Below are 21,103 nucleotides of genomic sequence, written 5' to 3'. Positions count from 1 at the left end.
CGTTTAAACTGTTTGTTAGCACTCCCACATTTAGCATGTAAGTGCATTGAGGCTCAGGGTGGTAAAATAAATGTCCCAGGATCATACAGTTGGACCAACAGTGAAAGTAGATATCAGAACCTCTTGGTTTCATAATTCATTACTTCACTGCTCCTTGAGCACCACTCATCCACCATACGCTTCAATCAGATTAAACTGTGCGACCTACTCTGCCAGTTCTCTAAAAGTGGTAGCCCCTTAATCACCTTTTTGGTTGGTTGTACTCATCCATCTGGGATTGCAATATTGTGGCTATAACACGTTTTTGCGCCCACATCTACTCCTTTTCCTTCACTAAAGGGTGTGCATCTCAGCACGCAGTCACGAGGCTACCTCAGTTCACCAGCTCTCCAAGGCAGTGCTTCACAGCTTTTTTACTTAACAAGATAAGAAATACAAATCGTTTTGCATACATTCCGAGATTAGAACTAATGGGAAATTAAAATATCAAATGAGGACTTATGTAAAATGTATTTTATAAAGAAGTTTCAAAGTAAGCATTGATTGCAGACCTCCTTTTGAAATGGTGGAAATGGAATTCTAAAATAGAAACAATGACAGATAGTTTCCCAGCAAAAATGCATTTTCTGTATGTACTAGACTAGTAAACGTGATCATTTCCCAAAGCAGTGCTACGCAGTGTCTCACCCTCAGAAAGTTGAAAGGTTTAGTTGGCCCTACCAGGATTTGAACATGTGTCTTTCAGGTCTCTGGGTAGGATGTACCCGGCCCACCGAGGTATCTTTTCAATTACAAGGATGATGTTTTATGGACTTTCTGACCTTAAGTTGTGAATGCCCCGTGTGTAATCATGTCTAGTTAGTTTATAAAGCGAATATGATATTGCAAACAATGGTGGTATTTTTTTTAGCTGGATTTTATAGTGCTCATGGGTCAACATTTGGGTTATTCAAAGTACTCCACACCTCTTTGGAGAGAGTCGGACAGTGCGGAAACACAACATTTGAAATGTATCAATTTTATGCGCGGTTACCACAACCGTAACAAAAGTAGGCAATTCAGGCCATAGATGCACCTTAGTGCAGATGAAGCCACCTCCCAAGCCTCTTGTAACGAGAGGCACAGGAAGATGGAGCTCAGCCTCTGACCCACTCATCAGACAAGAGATACAGGCACAGGGTTGAGGGGGGTGCCTGCGGGTTCCTAGTAAATCCCTGGCAGAGGGAGCTGCCTACCAGGCTTAAGATAAACAAGAAATTCAAGAATGTGGACAGGATGCTGCCAGCAGAGGTTACATTACAGATATCAGGCGATAGGCAGCCTTTCGTAACCCAAGCTAGACTGGCTAGACTGAGGTGGGAGGGCCAAAGTAAAATAAGGCATGGAGGCCTGGAGGGGTGAAGGGGAGCTTCCTGTTCAGGAAAGGAAAATCTTATTGCTCCTATCATTGCATTCCATGTTTTACAGCCCCCTGCTTCTCCAGGTCAAGTCATTAAAAGAAGATCTTCAGAAAGGTAAGATTTGGGTGCTTCAGCTCTCTCACCTCATTTCCAGTTCTTACATATCTTCCTCCCATCTTAATCCCCACATTCTTCCTCCCCTTCTCTGACTGTCCCTCCTTATTGTTATGTTTAGGCGTATCTACACTTCTTAATCCATGGGAGACCAGAAATAAAACTCTATGTCCCAACTCTATGACATACCCTTTTCATTCTTGCTTTTCATGCCATCATATTATATGTAATCTTCGAAATGAAAGAGATTTCATAAAGCAGGATGAATACTTCGGTAGCTGTTTGAGATTTTCTGGAAATTGCATGCATGTGAATAGTGTTTAGCTAGGGTACAGTTGGGGATCTGCCAACCAGGGAAAATTGTGGACAAGGCGCTGTCCATCAGATTGTATGGAATCGGATTGGAAAACCAGTAGAGATTGTCATATGATAGGTGAAAGATAACATAGCATGGGACATGTCATATTAAAGTGCATGTATTCCATGATGTGGGATGCAAGATAATGCAAAGGAGCAGAATCCGTGACCTGGAGCTATTGCATGGTACAATGTAATTATTTCATCGTATGGGATATGGTATGATATGATGGAGAAATCCTATAACTTGGGAGATGAAGGGATAAAATTGAGTGACTCCATGGCTGGAGACAATCACTTAATATGAAGGCGCAGTTCCATGTCATGAGACGAGATATACAATGGAAAGATTCCATGAATGGCATATGACATGACATGATATATGATGGAGCGATTCTGTGACATGGGTTATGACATTATACAATAAAACTCTTCTATGAAATGGGATATGACATGATACAATATGACTGAGAGATCCCATGACATGGGAGATGGCACAACATGATAAAATGATACCACATTATGGAGGGATGTGGTACAATCTAGCTATTCCATGATGTGGAAAATGGTATGATATAATGCATTGAAGCAGTTCCAAGATACTATGTTGGGCATGACAATCATGGCATGACAATCATGTAGGGATTTCATAACTTTGGATATGACCTGATAATATGGTTTTATTTCACGCCAGGACATAACAACGGAAAGATACCTTAATATGGCATAATACGTAACATGATATGATGCAGTGATTCCATGACATGATATGTTGATGTGAAATATATAATTTCTCGAAATGACATGATATAATGAATCAATTCGATGACTTGGGGAATTGCATGATACTATGGAGTCATTCTGTAATATTGGATAAGACTTCATAGCAAAATATCAATAGAGCAATTCCACTATTCAGGTATGACATGATAAAACACAGATTCCATATGTATGTTCTGTGTGTGTGTGTATATGTGTATGTGTATATATACACACATATATACACATTGACAATACTCACTGACAAAACAAAGTTTAAATTTGACATTATAATTGGGTGAAAATTTCAGCGACAATGTCACTTTTCAAAATAAAAAAAACACTGACATTCACCAATTTATAGTTAGCTCAAATAACTATAACTCGTTCCCCAAGGTAAATGTAACGCACACCCCTGCCGTGTACAGTCTTCATCAATGATGTCATTTCAAATGTTGCAGTGATGTTCTTAACAATATTTATAACTTGTTATGTGTGATATAATATGTGGTGTAATTAGCTGTGTATGGCGACGCTGTGAGTTTTGTTAACATAGGGTAAAAAGTATAGTTACTTGAGATTACTATAACTGGTAAATTTAATTTGTTTATTTTCTTTTTAGTTTAAAAGAGTACATTCTCACTGAAATTTCCCTTAACGATAATGCCACTTTAACCTACGTGTTTTCACTGAATTTATAGGTTCCATTTTAATCTAAAGTAATATTTTATTGCCATACGTAAAGCCATTTCCGTGCTGCGCAGGGCCAAGACCGTGGGTGGCATGGGGTTGGCTGTGGGGCATGGCCTGTGGTCAAGCCTTGCTTCAAACTACTCGCAGGCAAGCAACCCCACACCGCACACAGCTTTTGGTCATACATAATGTGGGGTTGTCTGCAGGACCTGTTCTGTGGCTGTGCCTTGCGTCTAACCCCCTGCCTGCAGCCAACCCCACCATACATGGCCTTCGGCCAGGCCCCATCAACCCCCCTAGGACAGCCAACCCCCACCGTGCACCGCCTTTGCGGTGCACTGTATAGGGTTGGCTGCAGGCCACCCCCATACAGTGCATACAGTCCATACAGTGGCTATAGCCATGCCCTTCGTCCAGTACCTCCCAGACAAGCAACTCCACGCCATGCACAGCCTTCAGACATGCGCAGTTGGTCTCGTAGATCCTGACCACACTCAGCCAGTTTTACTGACTTTGTCAAAGAGTCAAAATACTAATATATCAAAATATAAACATTTAGCCTATTGGTTTAATAGTGATTATTATAAAAAAAAGTTTAAACAGATTTCAAAAATTTTCTTCATGTTGCAAGCAGCCCATCAGAGTGCTTGATCCCTCAGGTACTTTACTTCCACGGGAATGAGTAGGCCCAAGTTGGAAAAAAGGTCCCTAGGCCAATCAGAAATTTTTTTAAATTGGGTTTGGGGGACTCTTGCGAGAGTCCCATGAACCCACATTTCTACATATAAACATGTTTTTGATCGCTAATTTCTTAAAACCTATTGAAAGGTTTTACACCAAACCACGATATAGCTTCCTGACAAATTTGGTGTAATTCCATTCAGCAGTTTTTGCAAGAGCCGGTGGAAAATGCATGAAGATTTTGCTTTTTAGGGCCCTAATCATAACTACCCACTGGAAACTGCCAGTGGGTATCGGTGGGTATATGTAGTGTGTGTGTGTGTGTGTGTGTGTGTGTGTGTGTGTGTGTGTGTGTATATATATATATATATATATATGTATATATATTCACATAACTCCAACTCTTCAATCCACTTTAAAACAATGGAGCACGGACTACAAGTAAGTGCAGATTTCTTAATTTATTCTGTTCTCACAAGCACTAGCAGCATTACACGTTTCAGCTCCCAAAGAGCCTTGATCACATGATGCACCATGATGATACAGAGAATGTTTTTATACAACCATTTTACTTTTTAAAAACTTTTTTCTCTGTTCATTCTTAAAGTGACATGTGCCCAAAGTGCAAAGTTTAGCATAAACATAGACAACATACTATTTACTGTTGATTTCAAACGGTTACCATAATTTTTCAATTCAGGTTTAAATACCTTTAAAATCATGTAACATTACTGGCTTGTTGTTGTATTTGGTTGTTTTTTCATCCTGGTTTAAATACCCAGTCAATCTTGTTTCAACCACTTTACAATTGAATACATAAAGTGCTAGTGCAATCTACAGTATTTTTACAAATCAACATTTATATGCTAATATATGGCTTTGCTGTATCAAAATTTCTAAAACCCATGGAGATATATCATATAAGTGTGTAAAATGTGTGTATAAAAAGATTTCCTAGGATCCCTTCTAAAAACCGTGTAACAATGTGTAAAAAAGTTTTTTATATATACATAACAAGGGGGATTTTCAGCAGCATAACATGTTAAGTAAAATCTGTTCATTTTAATGTCATTTAGCTAAATTACCACTTAATCTACTTTTTTTGATTTACTGAATTGATTTTTGAGATTGGGTGATTTGCTAGACTTTTTGGAAAAAGGCTGGTGTATAGCTCCTCAGTAATGTTCAGGCCTCCTGGGTGTTTGCTATTGAGGTCTAGAAAATATCTGGTTTCGGTCTAGAAAATATCTGGTTTCTAACCTTCAGAGTGCCCTTTCCCTGTCCCCTCCCCGTTTGTATGGTGGTATAGCATCAATTACTGGTAGGCTATGTCCTTATTTCTGATGGCTCTGATATGTTGTAATATCCTTTTGTGTCCCTGTAGTATTGTGCTCCCTAAATTTCCCCTTTTGTACCGCTTTTGGCCGCCATAAATGTGGCAGGGTATGCTCAGACGTGAGTCCCTTGCTCACTTTGCCACTGTTCAAGCAAGCCGGGCTGAAGACGGCTGGAATGCCAGAAACCGGTCCTCGGAAGCTTGTTTCCGGTCCAGGGAAGACATGGCTTGGCAGTTCGGCCTGGACCATTCCCATGAGGCACAGGGTCAGACTGATTTGCATATAGCCATGTCCGAACTGGGGTGACAGAGTGGGCTATAGAACGGTGATGGATTAAACCCAGATCTTTTGACTGGGTGTTAGGGATTTAGGTCTAGTCTGTTTTCCATGGCCATACTTCACCATCACATGACCTGCCCTGATGGGATTAAAACTCCGCCCCACCCGTGATTCAGTGCTTGGTATCTTTAAGCTTGGGTTCCAGGTTCTGGGTTGTTGTTACTGAGCTCCCGTTCTGAGTTGGGTTCACGGGCTCGTGTTCCCTTGTTAGTGATTCCCCTCTGTTTTTTGCTTCTATTTTGTCCTGCCCTTTCCCTCCCCTTGTTGCCTTATTTTGTTTCCTGTGATCTTTCGTTGGAACCTTGTGCCTTGCCCCTGGAGCATTAGGACAGGTACGGACAAGTATTCCGAGGGTTATCTGGGGCTCCTGTCCCCTCGGACATTTGAAGAAGAGAAGAAGCGTTTTTCGTTGGCGGTGTGGAGAAAACGCTGCATGTATGCAGAGCAGCGCCGTCGGCTTCCGCATGTAGTGTAGGCAGTCCCCCTCATTATGTGCTGCTTGGACGTTTTCTGCCGCGCTGGAGAACACGGAGAACGCCGATAATCCCGGAAGAAGGATTTTTGTGTTTGTTAAACCCTACCCGTCCTAGGACTTTATTTACGTTTCTGGACAGTCTCTTGGGGGTTTTTTATGCCCAATAACAAGGCTTTTTCCCCCTAGTATCCCATATTATTAATTTACAAGTCCCCGAGTGCAGGAGACCTTATCGGGACCCCTTTTCTGGATCTGGAAGTACCACCAGCTGTTGATAATTAGCTCTCCATGCTAGGGAGACCTCCCGAGGCTGATCCTGGATGAGTAACAAGTAAGGAGGTCGTGTTATCACTATATGGTGGAGTGTGGTTATTGGAAAAAGGGGGCAGGGTGTACACATAGGTATTGGACCTAGTAGTAATTGTGTGTATTTTGTTTTGTAGGTACAGAGGCGTGGAGGTGGTGGCCAAGTATCTTTGATAGTCTAGCTCGGGGTGAAGATTCAGACGTCCATTCCCTTTGTTTTGTTTTCCGGTCCCCTGTCCTGGGCTCTGGTGTCCTCTCATGGTTTTATACCTCTTGGGCGACAACTGAGTCTGGGTAGTGGATTGGGTCATACATCGTTCCTGCAGTGTCTGGGCCAGTGGAATCCAACAGGTGTGAGTGTTTGATTGATTCAGATGCTCCGTCCATCACCACCCCCTTTCGTACCGCTTTTGGCGGCTATAAGTGTGGCAAGATATGCTCAGACGTGAGTCCCTTGCTCACTTTGCCACTGGATTCAAGCAAGCCGGGCTGAAGACGGCTGGAATGCCAGAAACTGGTCCTCGGAAGCTTGTTTCCGGTCCAGGTAAGACATGGCTTGGCCGTTCGGGCTGGACTGTTCCCATGAGGCACAGGGTCAGACTGATTTGCATATAGCCATGTCTGAACTGGGGTGGCAGAGTGGACTAAAGAACGGTGATGGATTAAACCCAGATCTTTTGACTGGGTGTGAGTGTTTGATTGATTCAGATGCTCTGCCCATCACCACCCCCTTTTGTACCGCTTTTGGCCGCCATAAGTGTGGCAGGGTATGCTCAGACGTGAGTCCCTTGCTCACTTTGCCACTGGATTCAAGCAAGCCGGGCTGAAGACGGCTGGAATGCCAGAAACCGGTCCTCGGAAGCTTGTTTCCGGTCCAGGGAAGACATGGCTTGGCAGTTCGGGCTGGACTGTTCCCATGAGGCACAGGGTCAGACTGATTTGCATATAGCCATGTCTGAACTGGGGTGGCAGAGTTGACTAAAGTACGGTGATGGATTAAACCCAGATCTTTTGACTGGGTGTGAGTGTTTGATTGATTCAGATGCTCCGTCCATCACCACCACCTTTTGTACCCCTACATATCTAAGGGCACAGGGACACTCCAAAACATATACTACGAAGTCAGATTTACAGGTTAGAGCTTTCCCTATTGGTCTTTCTATATCACTGAATAAAGTATCATATGTTGCTTTGTTACCTCCAAATTGGCATGCTTTTCACGTCCTGCAGCGATAAAAACAGCCAGGTATTTTCGTTTGCATAAATGGGTCATTTTTTACCAGGACATCCTTCATTGAGATAGCCATGGTATATGTTATTGAGGCATTTTTTGGAAGAGTATGGCCAATAATCGGATCATCTAAAATCAGAGACCAATTTTTTCTAATGATTTGTCTGATCTCTTTATCCTGTTTGCTGTATTTTAGGATAAATCTGAATGTAGAGGATTCTTGGGTCTGTTTGGTCTCCTCCCTGCTGGCCTTTTTGATGAGATGTTCCCTTGTCACCCCTCTACTTTTATTTATGGCCTGTTCTATGCATTTGTTGGAGTATCCCCTTGCACGGAATCTGCTTGCACAAGCTTGTTGTGCTATATTCAGATCCTCCTCTAGTCTGCACATTCGTTTTAGTCACAGAATCTCCCCGTAGGGGATACTTTGTATCAAATGCCGCAGGTGAAAGCTGCCTGCGTGCAATATAGCATTGCCAGCAGCGGGCTTTCTATGTAACTTGGTTTCAAGTTTGCCTTCTTTGATAAAGACTTCTATATCTAAAAAATTAATAGATGTTGAACTGATGGCTGCTGTAAAATGTAGATTAAGATTATTCATATTTAGCTCTATAATGCACTGATCTGCTGCTTCTCCATTGCCTCTCCATATTAAAAACAAGTCATCTATAAAGCACAACCAGCACTTCATCTTGGTCTTTACAGTTGAGGTGTGTTCCTTCATGAGTACCAGCTCCTCCCACCATCCCTTATGCAAACAGGCATACCTGGGGGAGAAGCTGGCACCCATGGCTACACCCCGTTGTTGTTTATACATTACATTCTGGAATAAAAATTCTGTAAGCAGAACTGGACAATATTTACAATCATCATATTGTGTTGTATACGTTCGGCAGTCGTTTTATCTAAGTAATATTGCAGAGCTCGAAGACCATCCTGGTGATTGATGGATTTATACAATAATGTCACATCCATATCTATAAGCAGAAAATCTTTTTGCCATTGTATGTCTTGTATCTTTAAAAAGAAAGTCGCTTGCGTCTCTAATATATGATGGCAACTGCTGCACTAAGTCCTGTAAATAGTAGTCCACATATTGGGAAGTTTTTTCAGGAGGCTGTTCCGCGCCGATATTATCAGCCTTCCTGGGGTTTTGATGCATTCTTATACATTTTTGGGATGAAGTATATGATTGGTGTAACTGGTTTTTCATTCCTTAAAAACGTATACTCCTCAGTGGTTATCAATCCTGCATTCCTCCATGTTTTCAATTTCATATTGTATTCACTGTATGTCGCTTTTAGTTCAAGATGGTCACTTCTGCAGTAACATGCTGTGTCTGCCAGTTTTAATTCATGGCTTCATTCTTTTTTCACAAGACCAAATTTCTGCCCTTATCCGCATTGCAGATAATGATGCCATTATTTGATTTAAATTTTTTGTGAAGATTCGTCAAACATTGCCAAATTCATAAGCAAAACAAAAAAGGTTCTTCCTAATGAAACGCAGACCTAACTATAACTACCCACTGGAAACTGCCAGTGGGTATGGGTAGGTATATTTATGTAGTATTTATGTGTGTGTCTGTGTATGTGTATATGTAAGTGTATATATATATATATATTCACTGAAAAAACCATAGGTTATAGACCATATATAGTTAGGAATTTGCATTTACAAAACCTTGAAAATTCCCTGAAAAAACCATAGGTTAGAGACCATATATAGTTAGCTGGACATTTTATTGACATAAAACCGATGAAATTCCATATATAGGTAGTTGCACTACTATATCGCGCACCCACAATCCACTGCTGATGATGTCACATATTACATCATTCATGACATGGTCAGTTTTTTAAAAGCTAATATCTATAGCTGTAAAATATATTGTTTCTTACGTGACGTATCACGTAGCCACGTGAGACGCCTCATGACGTGTCGCATAACCGTGACGTATCGGCTCTGCAGCGCAAACAAAACCCGTAACATAAGCGCGCCGGAGCACGCTTACAGATATATATATTTTTTTTAACCTTAATTAGACAAAATCCACACGTGCACATATCTTGAGGCCTTGCAAAGGCACATCAAACAAACAATCCCTACAATTTTGCCAAGTTTGCTGGAAATCTATTCCCTTAATTTTTTTTTTACTGTTTCTCTTGGTTTTCCCCTTGTTACGCTTACTGGGACGCTACCCGGTACGCGAACCGGACGCTCCAAAAACACAAGATGGCGGACTCCCGTTACGCTGCCGGTTAGCTGCCCGGTTCGCGTACCGGGAAGCGTCTCTACCGCGAAAAATCGCAAATTTTTATTTTTTATTTTTTGCCCCGCGGGTGACTTTAATATCCCCCTCATCAATCTTAGGGGGTCAGGAGGGGTTTACCTTGCCCCCTTTCTTTCATTTCCCCTTTCGTTTTTCACCACATCTTGTCTCTCGAACCTACCGAGAGACAAGATTGCGGCCGCTCCGGACTGTTTACAATGTTGACAGCCAATCAGCTTCTCCTCAGACTCCCGTTACGCTGCCGGTTAGCTGCCCGGTGAGCTGCCCTGTTCGCGTACCGGGACGCGCCTCTACGGCGAAAAATCGCAAAAATTTTTTATTTTTTGCCCCGCGGGGCACTTTAATATCCCCCTCATCAATCCTAGGGGGTCAGGAGGGGTCTACCTTGCCCCCTTTCCTTCATTTCGCCCTTTGTTTTTCACCACATCTTGTCTCTCGATCCTACCGAGAGACAAGATAGCGGCCGCTCCGGACTGTTTAGAATGTTGACAGACACCGGAGAGCCAATCAGCTTCGCTTCGCGAAGTTCCGTTACGTGTCAGGTACGCGAACCGGGGCGCTAACCGGAGCGCTGTTACAGATATATCTGTTTTTTAAAACGTTAATTTCTCAAAATCCACTGAACCACATATATTGAGACATAGCAAAGGCACGTCGGGCAAACTATATCTACAATTTTGCCAAGTTTCATGTAAATCCATTCAGCCGTTCGAGCTAAAAGTGATTCCAACCGCCCTATGGAAAAATGAATGGGAAAAACAGGTTTTGGGACCCCCTTTTTTCTCGGGCTCCCCCTTGACGAAACCCCCCCAAATTTTCAGGGGCTGCTCAGAAACAAAATGAAATGTGCCATTTTCCTGGAAATTTCAGCCAATTCCGTCCACAAACGCCAAAGTTATTCGACATAGAATTTTCAGAAATCCCATAGGAAAAAAATCCTAACTATATATACCTACTGGTGACCGCCAGTAGGTAATATATATGTGTGTGTGTGTATATATACACACTCACACACACACATATACTACATATATATATATATATATATATATATATATATATATATATATATATATATATATATATATATCAAACTGAGTCTCCCAAAGAATACAGGATCCCCCGGAAAACAAATGAAGCCGCCACTCCAGCCACTCGAATTTTGTGTGAGACAACTTAATTTATTCTTAAGTCCATTGCAGCATTATTCACAGCACAAAAAACCAACGCGTTTCGTTAGCTCCCCACTAACTTGATCATAACCGTGATCAAGTTAGTGGGGAGCTAACGAAACGAGTTAGTTTTTTGAGCTGTGAATAATGCTGCAATGGACTTAAGAATAAATTAAGTTGTCTCACACAAAATTTGAGTGGCTGGAGTGGCGGCTTCATTTGTTTTCCGGGGGATCCTGTATTCTTTGGGAGACTCAGTTTGATATATTAAGCGGTTTGGTTCCACCGCATGAAGCCACGCACCTGCAAGAAGCGCCCAATACGGAAGGAGACCTTGAACCAACTTTTGCTGAATATATATATATATATATATATATATATATATACACCTACACCTACACCTACTAGCGGTCGGCAGTAGTAGTTCTAGTTAGGGCCTAGTTTCCATAGACAAATCGTCTTTTGGTTTGCTAATAACGTTGGCGCCATTTGACGAATGTTGATGATATATTCCCCCAAAAGTGGCCTACTGGGGCGTGGCCAAGATGGCGGGGTGAGCGGACGCTTCCTCCCGTAGCTCCTCCGGCCCAGCTCCGCTTGAGCCCCGATTTCTGCGCTTCTCTCCCCCCGCGGCTGCATCGCGGGTGAGAGGACTGTGCCGGAGTTCGTGGGGCACATTTTGGTGCCACTTTGGCTTCTGTGGCCCCGGGGGAAGTTCCCGAGAAGTTCATTCTGAGATCGCTCCGAGGAATGGAGCCCGGGTCGCCCCGAGGAGAAGAGCTTGGAGGCGGAGCGTAATGCGGCGCTGTCCGCACGCCTCGGCTGGCCCGGGTGCTGAACAGCGGGAAGCCTGTGATCCCGGGGGAGCGGACTAGACGGACTCCGCGGAGTGAGGTGGCTCCCTGGCCGGTGCCCTGGCGGAGGGCACCATTGCTGGACGACGGACCTTAGCCCTGCACCGGCGGTTCCCCCCCTACCCAGGGCCTCGAAGGGTGACGACTTGCGAACTCCGCGCCTGGAGGCGCTGGATGGCGGAGTTCGAGCAGTGCCCGAGCCGGACAAATCAACTGGTGGTGGAGGAGGGCATTGGTTTCATGCTCTCCGGACCCGTTACCATTTGAGACTCGCCCATGGACTTGCTGGCCCGGGCTGCCTTCTTGGGTCCCACCCTCCCGCCATCTTGTCTTTGTGTGGCTGAGCCCAGTGATCCCTGCCCGCGTCCTTCTCGCACGGGAGCCTCGGCTGGTTCTGGCACCAACTCATCTGCTGCCCTCCCTGGGAGCACGAAGCAGGAGGCCTACACTTCGGACGTTGCTGCCTGTCCTACTGGCCCGGGGGCCGTCTTGCCCAGGCCCAGACCGCCATTTTGTCGCCTGTGACGCACTACCCTTGTCTTCGGCGAAGGCCTCACATCTGGTGCTCACGAGCGGCGGAGCTCGCCTACAGCAACTGACCCTGGGCTTTGCCGAGCCCCAAGATGACTGGAAGACGAGGCGCAGCGCGAGGAGACCGCACTTTGCCGGAAATGCTCGGCAGGTCCCAGCAACTACGCGACAGGACGCAGCCGTCCCCGGGGGCCTCCCGGGCATCTACGGACGCAGCTGTGGGCGAGCCGCCGGTCACGCGGTCCTTCATGGAGGACCTATTCAGCTCCCTCAAGGAGGACTTTCAAACTCTTAAGACCGAGGTGGCTGGAGAGGTCCGGGAGGTGCGCAGGGAGGTCGAGGGCCTGGGCGAGCGGGTCGATGCTGTGGAGACGGCGGCTCAACGCCGCGATGAGGAGATAACCCACCTCCAGCAGGATGGCCTCCGGGAGCAATGTGTTGAGCTCCAGGCCCACTCGGAAGACCTCGAGAACAGGTCCAGGCGGAACAACATCCGGGTGCGGGGTGTTTCATCCGCGGATGAAGGTGCGGACCTGGTGGCTTACCTGCAGGACCTGTTCCGCGACATCTTGGGGGAAGGAGCGGACTTCCCAATCCGCATTGACAGGGCACATAGGGTGGGCCGCCAACGCCAGTCATCGGCACCCCCGCCTGATATCCTGGCATTCTTGCCGGATTTCCCCCTAAAGGAGCGCATCATGACGGAGGCCCGCAGGAAGCAGCCACTGACCTTCCGAGATAGACCTGTGGCGCTCTATCAGGACCTGTCCGCCATCACACTACAGAAGCGCAGGTCCTTCCGCATCGCTACGGACTTTCTGCGAGAGCACGAGACAGCCTATTCCTGGGGTCACCCCTTCCGTCTTATCTTTCGATGGAATGGGGTGCTGCATCAGCTTCGCTCCTTACAGGATGTCTGCGGAGTGCTGGGTCTTACTGCTACGGAGGAGGAAGGGGCTACACCCGCATGGAGGCGCCCCGAGCGGCGGGGCCGACGGAGGTCGAGAAGGCGCCCATCGTCAGCACCGGCGAGTCGTCCAGACTCGCCCACCATCAGATCTGAAATGGCGGAGGCCCTGAGGACTGCGGCCAGGAACTTGCCTGAATCTACTGGTGTGGCCTTAACGGCCTAATTTTTCTCCGGGGGGAGAGGCTCTTAGCTTTGACGATGCTGGGCTGGGGGTTGGGGGGGCGAGGGGGGTGGTGTGTGGCTGGACGTCCACTTGACTGTTTTCTGCAGACTCGCCCATTTGGGCCGGACTGAGACTATGGGGTGTTGTTTTCTGCTTTTTGTTTTGGCTGGTTGCCATAAGGGGGTTTTGGGGGGGTTTCACTGTTGGTTTGTTGTGGGGGGGGTCCCGTCCGAAATTGTCCGAACGTGTACGATGCCGCTTTTGGCCTTCCCTGCACCCCTACCCCGCGCGCCCCCTCCGCTGATCCCCCGCCTGCGGCATGGCGCGTTGTTTCCCCGGAAGCGATGCCACCCCTGAAAGTTGTGACCCTTAATGTTAAGGGTCTGAATAACCCCGTGAAACGTAGAGCGATCCTTTCCCTGTTGGAGGGGTCGCAGGCGGATATCTGCCTCCTGCAGGAGACCCATTTACTTTCCAGGGATTGCCATAGGTTGCGCTCTGCTAAGTTCCCCACGCAACTCTTTTCCTCTGCTGCGACTAAGACCGCTGGGGTGGCCATTCTCCTAGCCAGCTCCTTTAGGGGGGAGTTGTTGTATAAACATGCTGAGCAGAAGGGGAGACTTTTAGTGTATCGCATGCGCTTGAGCGGTGTTGCCTTTACGGTTGGTTCGGTTTACAGCCCAAACGACCACCAGGATCGTTTCCTGGAATCGGTGTTGGTGGACGTTACTGCCTTGCCCGATCGCCATATCATCTTGGGGGGAGACCTGAATATGGTCTTCGACTCCACTTTAGATAGGTCAGCCCAGCGCTTCCCGCAGACAGGGGAGCTTTCTAAGGCGGTACAGGACCAGATTGCGGAGTTGGACCTGCATGACCTCTGGCGCACCATGCACCCCACCGATAGGGACTACTCCTATTTCTCCCACGCACACCGCACTTATTCGCGGTTGGATTATCTTTTGGTGAGCGGCCCGCTCCGCTCGGCCGCCATGGCGGCGGACATCGGGGTCTTGTCCCTGTCCGATCATGCGCCGGTTTCCGGAGTCTTTGCGTGGCCGGCGGCCCCCCCTTCCAGAGGGATGTGGCGGCTCCGAGACACGCTTCTCCATAAGAAATCGGTAGTGAAGCGGGTGGAGGAGGTCATCCAGGACTACTTGACCCACAATAACAACTCTGACACGTCCCTGGCTACGCAGTGGGCTGCTTTGAAAACAGTCGTCAGAGGAGAGTTTATCTCCATTTCCTCGGCGGAAAACAGGGAACGCCAGCGCAAGAGGGAGGAACTGACAGCGCAGGTTAGGGAGCTTGAGCAGGTCCACCGCCGTACGGGGGCTCCTCGTGTTTGGAAGCAACTGAAGGCGGCACGGAAACTCCTCTCTGCGTTGGATCTGGATCGGGCGGAGTACGCAGCGCTGCGCCTGAAACATGCCTTTTACACCGGCGGGGACAGGTGCGGTAAGCTCCTGGCCCATAGGCTCAGGGCCGCGCAGCAACGCAATGTGGTGAAGGAGCTGGTGGGAGTGGGTGGGATCCCGGTCTCCGGTGACGCGGAGGTGGCAGATACCTTTCGTTCCTTTTACGAGGCACTGTACGCTTCAGAGCCTTCCCCACCGGGAGAGGCTGAGGCCTATTTGGATTCCGTGACCCTCCCGGCCTTGGACCCCTCCCAGGCGGACCACCTGGAGAGGGACATTCACGTGGAGGAGGTCATCTCCGCGATCGCGCGGCTGAAGCATGGTAAAGCCCCGGGTCCGGATGGCTACACGGCCTTGTTCTACAAGACCTTCTGTCCCACTGTTGCTCCTCTCCTGGCCCGCTTGTTCAATTCCTTCTCCGAACCGGGTGCCATTCCACCGGACCTCCTCTCGGCGACTGTGTCGGTTATCCCCAAGCCGGGGAAGGACCGGACCTTGTGCGGCTCGTATCGGCCCATTTCGCTCCTAAATGTGGACCTCAAGCTTTATACCGGAATCTTGGCGGCCAGACTGGGTCTACACCTACCAGGTTTGGTGGAGGCGGATCAGGCCGGTTTTGTACCCGGTAGGCAGACGGTCGACAACACGAAGAGGGTGACGCACGTGCTGGAAAAGGCCTCACGCGTCCCGGGGGAGCGGATGCTTCTATCGGTCGACGCGGAGAAGGCCTTTGATAGGGTTCATTGGCCATATCTCGAGCTGGTTCTTGGGAAACTGGGGATCGGCGAGAAGTTCCGCACTATGGTCTTTAACTGCTACAGGCGACCGTCCGCGTCAGTGCGTGTCAATGGACACAGCTCCGGCAGCTTCGCCATTGAGCGAGGCACGAGACAGGGTTGCCCCCTCTCGCCGCTCCTCTTTGCCCTTTATATGGAGCCGTTTGCACAGAGGATCCGCGACAACCCGGACGCTATTGGGGTGAAGATGGGGCAATACACACACACTGTCAGCTTATACGCGGACGATGTCTTGCTGACCCTAGATGACCCCAGGCGGTCACTCCCTGCCTGCGTCCGGGAGCTGAACGCTTTTGGCCGCGTCGCGGGCTTTAAAATGAACATGGCCAAGTCGGCTGCGCTGGATGTGTCGCTTTCTGCCGACACCAGGCGGGACCCTCAAAGTCTCTTCCCTATGCAGTGGTCCTCCTCCACGGTGGCTTACCTGGGCATTTTGCTTGCCCCCTCCCTGCCTGCTATGGTCGCGGCTAACTATTCCTCTCTGGGCAAAAAGATCAAGGAGGAACTCGGCCGATGGAACAAGGGCCTACTTTCGTGGCTAGGCCGTACTGCGGCGGTGAAGATGACAATACTACCCCAGATCCTGTATCTTTTTCGCGCTCTGCCTCTTCAGCCCCCCGTGGGTTGGATACGGCAGGCGCAGGCAGACATCTCCCGCTTTGTGTGGCAGGGCCGTAAACCTCGGATGAAGCGGGTCCTCTCCATGCTTGCCCCGGAGGCGGGAGGTCTCGGAGTCCCGGACCTCCGGAAGTACTTCCAGGCGGCGCAGCTCCGGTACCTGGTGGAGTGGAGCCGGTGGGAATCGGACAAACACTGGCTCTTTCAAGACCAGGCAGTTGCAGGCCGTACCCTCCAGGAGGTCCCGTTCCTGCGGCGCATCCATCGACCACCTAATCTCTACGCTTCCTTTATCACCCGGGTCCCGCTAAGAGTGTGGGACGCGGTGTGTGAGCTTCGGGAGCTCACCACTTTTCCATCGCCGTTCACTCCCATTGCTGGCAACCCAGACTTCACCCCGGGTCTGGAGCCGGGGGCCTTTTCCCACTGGGTGAGCGCGGGATGTAGGGCGCTTTTCCAGATCTACGGGCCGGAGGGCGTGCTCCCCTTCCAGCAGCTCCGACAGGAGTTTGGCCTGACGGAGGGGGACAGACTGCGTTACATGCAAGTCCGCCACTGGGCTCTTCAACCCCCAGTGCGTGACGTCGCCGCCCGTTCGATTACGCCCTTTGAGCGATGGTTGGTAACCCGGGCCTCGGACGCCAAACTCATCACTGATTTGTATAAGTTTCTCCAACCCCCGCCGTTTCATTACCATAACCCAGGGAGGGAGCGCTGGCACAGGGAACTGGGCAGGACCCTGAGCCACAAGGAGTGGGACAAGATTGCATATCGGGCGAGGCACTCTGCGTACCACACTGGGCTGACGGAAACCTTCACTAAAGTGTCCACCTATTGGTACTACACCCCGGAGCGGCTCTACGAGATGCGCAAAATAGGCGATAAGGGTTGCTGGCGCGGCTGCGGACAGGAGGGTACCCTCACGCACATTCTCTGGGAGTGCCCGGTGCTGTCGGCCTACTGGAAGGAAGTCTTAGATGAGGTGGACAGGCATTTTGAGATCGAGCTTCCGCGCTTCCCCGCGTATGTCTTGCTTGGCCTCCCCAATGATTTGATGTACCCGCTGAAATCCCGCAGGGGCAGGCAGATTGCGATTGCGCTAGGCTCCGCCGTCCAGAATATACTGGTACTTTGGCGCACCCCCACTGCCCCCTCTATCACTGGTTGGTTGCATAGGCTCTGGCAGGTACTGGGCATGGAGAAGATATCGCTAATGGTGGCTGGGAATGTTGACCAGTTTGAGGAGCTCTGGCATCCCTTTTTGGCACTGCTGTCCACGGAATTTCGCGAGCTTACGTGTCCACGGTACCTGCGCCTCCTTAGGCTGACGCCGCCGGCGCCAGCGGCGGAGTGAATGTGCGGATTGGGGGCCGAGGGCTGGGGGTGGGAAGTGGAGTTATATGCTTCTAATGCTGACTTTCGGACGGGGATTTTGGGGTATTGTTTTCTCTTCTTTCTTTCCTTGCTTTTCTTTCTCCTTCCCTTCTGGGGTCGAGGGGCTGGTGGAACGGTATGCTTCTCTTTCACTGTGTCGCGGAGTGTTATTTTGGCTTGACCTTGCCTAGGGAGTGGGGGCCTACAGGGGGATCGTACACAATGCCTTATTGCCTATGTCTTTGCCTTGTTACCCTCTGGGGCACCCTTTCTCCCTCTTTTCCTTCTGACTCGCTGCAACGTTTTGCTTCTTGTATTGTATGTTTACCTGACTTCCTGCTCCCCTCCCCGTGTTCTTTTTTATGCCTTAATAAAATACTTTAAACCCAAAAGTGGCCTACTTTGTCTAGTTCTGCATTGAAAGTTTTGGGGTAATCCGTCAAGCAGGGGCCGAGAAAAAGAGGTGGGGGTCAAAAAATGTGCGTTCCCCATAGAGACTTGAGAAACAACTGCAGCCTAAAGTGCTTAACGGAATTACACCAAGTTTGGCAGAGTGCTAGTTCTTGGTCCAGAACACACATAACATGTATATTTGCAGAGTGCATGTTCACCCAGAAGGATATCTTGGTACTGAATAACAGATGTTTATTGTGACCCAACTCAATGGTACTCATTTTATCTACCTCAGAAGGATGAACGGCTGAGTAGACCCACCGGGATTTGAACTTTGACCATGAGGTCAAACACAGGCCTCTACAGGGGATGCATTGGTCCACTAAGCCACCAGAGCCCTTTGTGTAATTTGGTGTAAATGTGTTAGTTAGTTTTGGGGTTGTTAAAAAACAAAACGATTTATAAATATCTAGGGACGCAACTCCTCCCCGGATCCGACAGATCTCATGCTAAGATCTGAATGGCTGCTAACACTTCAACCAGGAAGTGTTGGCAGCCATCTTGGGACTCAGACTCATCAGAGTCCTAAGAAAAAAGGTGAAAAAAACCCATAAAGGGGCAGGGTTGGAATACCCTGACCCCTAGGGCTGGTGGTGGGGGACCCCGGGGGAAAAAAACAAGCACTGTCTCCTGCCTTTTTTCTATATTCCCCCTTGTGGGGCAGGCAGGTCCTGGAGGGGTGGATTTTATATTTTGTAAAATGTGAACCTAGCTATAACGTCTCTGTAACCGTAGTTTTTTTTCAGTGAACATATATATTTTCGTTTACTGGAAAAAACAAAGGTTAAAGTGATGTTGCAGTTAGGTATGGTAATAATATCATACTTTTCATTTAAATACGTCTTCATGTTGAGGCCAGCATATTGTGAGTGCGAGCTCCCGCAGGAGTTTCTGTGGACCTTTCACTCTTGCTGGAGCGAGGCAGCCAGCGGGAAAACAAAGCCTCCTTGGCCAATCAGATTGTTGTATTATTTGTAGTTGCATGATCGTGGGACCCTCGTAAGCCTCCTTCAAACTCAACCATCCAGGTAATCGCAAAAAGCCCACTTTCTTGCCCAAGATCTAGCTTTCTGCCAAATTTAGTGTAATTCTCTTCAGCCGTTTTCTCAGTATCGCTGCTCAAATTTCCTATGGAAAATTGCAAGGGGAATTGCATTTGTGAAATCCCTCTTTTTTTCTTGTCCTCTGCTTGACTGATCACCCAGAAACTTTCCAGGAAGAAGCTGAGGTGTTAGACTGTGCCAAAGTTATCATCAAACCAAAAAACACTCTTCCTATGGTAACTAGGCTTTAACTATAAGTACACAGTGGCAACCACCACTGTGTAATATGATCATATCTCTATATGATATAACATCATGAAATGTAGCACTCAGTTGGTATTGGATGTGACACGAAAAAATGAGCGTTTTCAATGAATGGGGTAAAATGCAATACAAAGGAGATAAATCAATGATACAGTATTCAGGCATGTATACTTTCATGACATTAGACAAGATACAATGGAACACTTTTGAGGTATGGGACTTAACGTAAGTAAATAAAGTGCTTTTGTCACATTGAATGTGACATGATCTAATGAATGATTTCATGGCATATGATTCTGTTTTTACTTATTTGTGCAGATAAATACAGACATGAAATCTGTTTCCTGTCTATATTTATCTTTAAAAGCAGAAAAATACTGAAAATTATGTTTCTTGTGAGTGACTGTCCTTGTTGTCCTTCATGAATTCCAGACCAACTGCTAAGTAGGTAGACACTATGGAGATTTAAAAACAGGATAAGATTCTCTTAAATATAGGCATATGTTAACATATATTTGCATATAATGCTAATATTTCTCTGTCAAAGTATTGTTTTGTTATGTTTGCCTGCTTTATTTGTTAAAACGCGACAGGCATCAACGTATGATTGCATGTTTATCAGTTAAACAAATGTGGAAATATACCATTTTCAACTCAATTTATTCTCAAACATGAAATAAACATGTATAAATAGCAATAAAATGGCCCAGAAATAAATATGCATAAATACAGTCCGAAATCTAAAAAAGAAAATTCCATAAAACCGGAATCCAGACATATAATATAACAGAATACATTTGGTGGTTTATTGCCATGTCATCAACATGGAGAACCCCTTCTTTGTGAAAGACCTCAAGCAGTTTACATCATTACATCATTACAACATTACAATTTTTTATTTAAAAAAAAAAAAAATCTTTTTATTGTTTCAAAATACAAACAAGACATGAGGAGGGACCATCATAAATACAAAGAATCCGCCATTTCGTATTGAGAGAAGACTCTACAGTAATTCAACAATTTAACAAGGCACATGAACCCTATTCCAAGTCTAGCACTGCTATGTCAATCCCTTCAATCAGCGTAGTATCGTATCTGAACCCAGGGCTCTAGGTCATTAATCAGTACCCTATGCATGGCCACCCTCAAGATCTATCAACTCCCAAACCCCCACCCCTGCCGCCGGCGCTATTATCTAAATAAGGAGTGTCATCAAGGTACTACCCTAGTGTGTGAAATGTATACAGGCCATCTCATCCACTTTATTAAGAATCATCGTAATCACCCGGAAGTCGGGGACCTCCCTCTGCGCTAATCTCCCCAAGTCCAGAGGAAGCCGCCTGTGCCTGCTCCTCCTCCATCGATGAGCCGGACTCCGAATCAATATCCACATCCAGCATCCGGAGCTCCACCAGCAACGCCTCACACGCCGCCGCCTCCAGCGCCCTATCGCTCGCCGCC

General features: G+C 47.4%; 1 protein-coding gene across 7 annotated transcripts in view; it reads left to right on the top strand.

Annotated features, from left to right (window-relative positions):
- Positions 1-21,103, top strand: part of DEPDC5 (DEP domain containing 5, GATOR1 subcomplex subunit) — a 592,834-nt gene that overhangs the window by 16,157 nt on the left and 555,574 nt on the right. For all 7 annotated transcript variants that reach the window (XM_086942813.1, XM_086942812.1, XM_086942810.1 and 4 more), the window contains exon 4: positions 1,468-1,514. In XM_086942813.1, coding sequence (XP_086798939.1) covers positions 1,468-1,514 — 47 coding nt within the window. The remainder of the gene's footprint in view (positions 1-1,467; positions 1,515-21,103) is intronic.

Source organism: Lissotriton vulgaris, chromosome 11, assembly GCF_964263255.1.
Source record: "Lissotriton vulgaris chromosome 11, aLisVul1.2, whole genome shotgun sequence".
Classification (NCBI taxonomy): domain Eukaryota; kingdom Metazoa; phylum Chordata; class Amphibia; order Caudata; family Salamandridae; genus Lissotriton; species Lissotriton vulgaris.
This window is presented reverse-complemented; position numbering and strand designations above follow the sequence as displayed.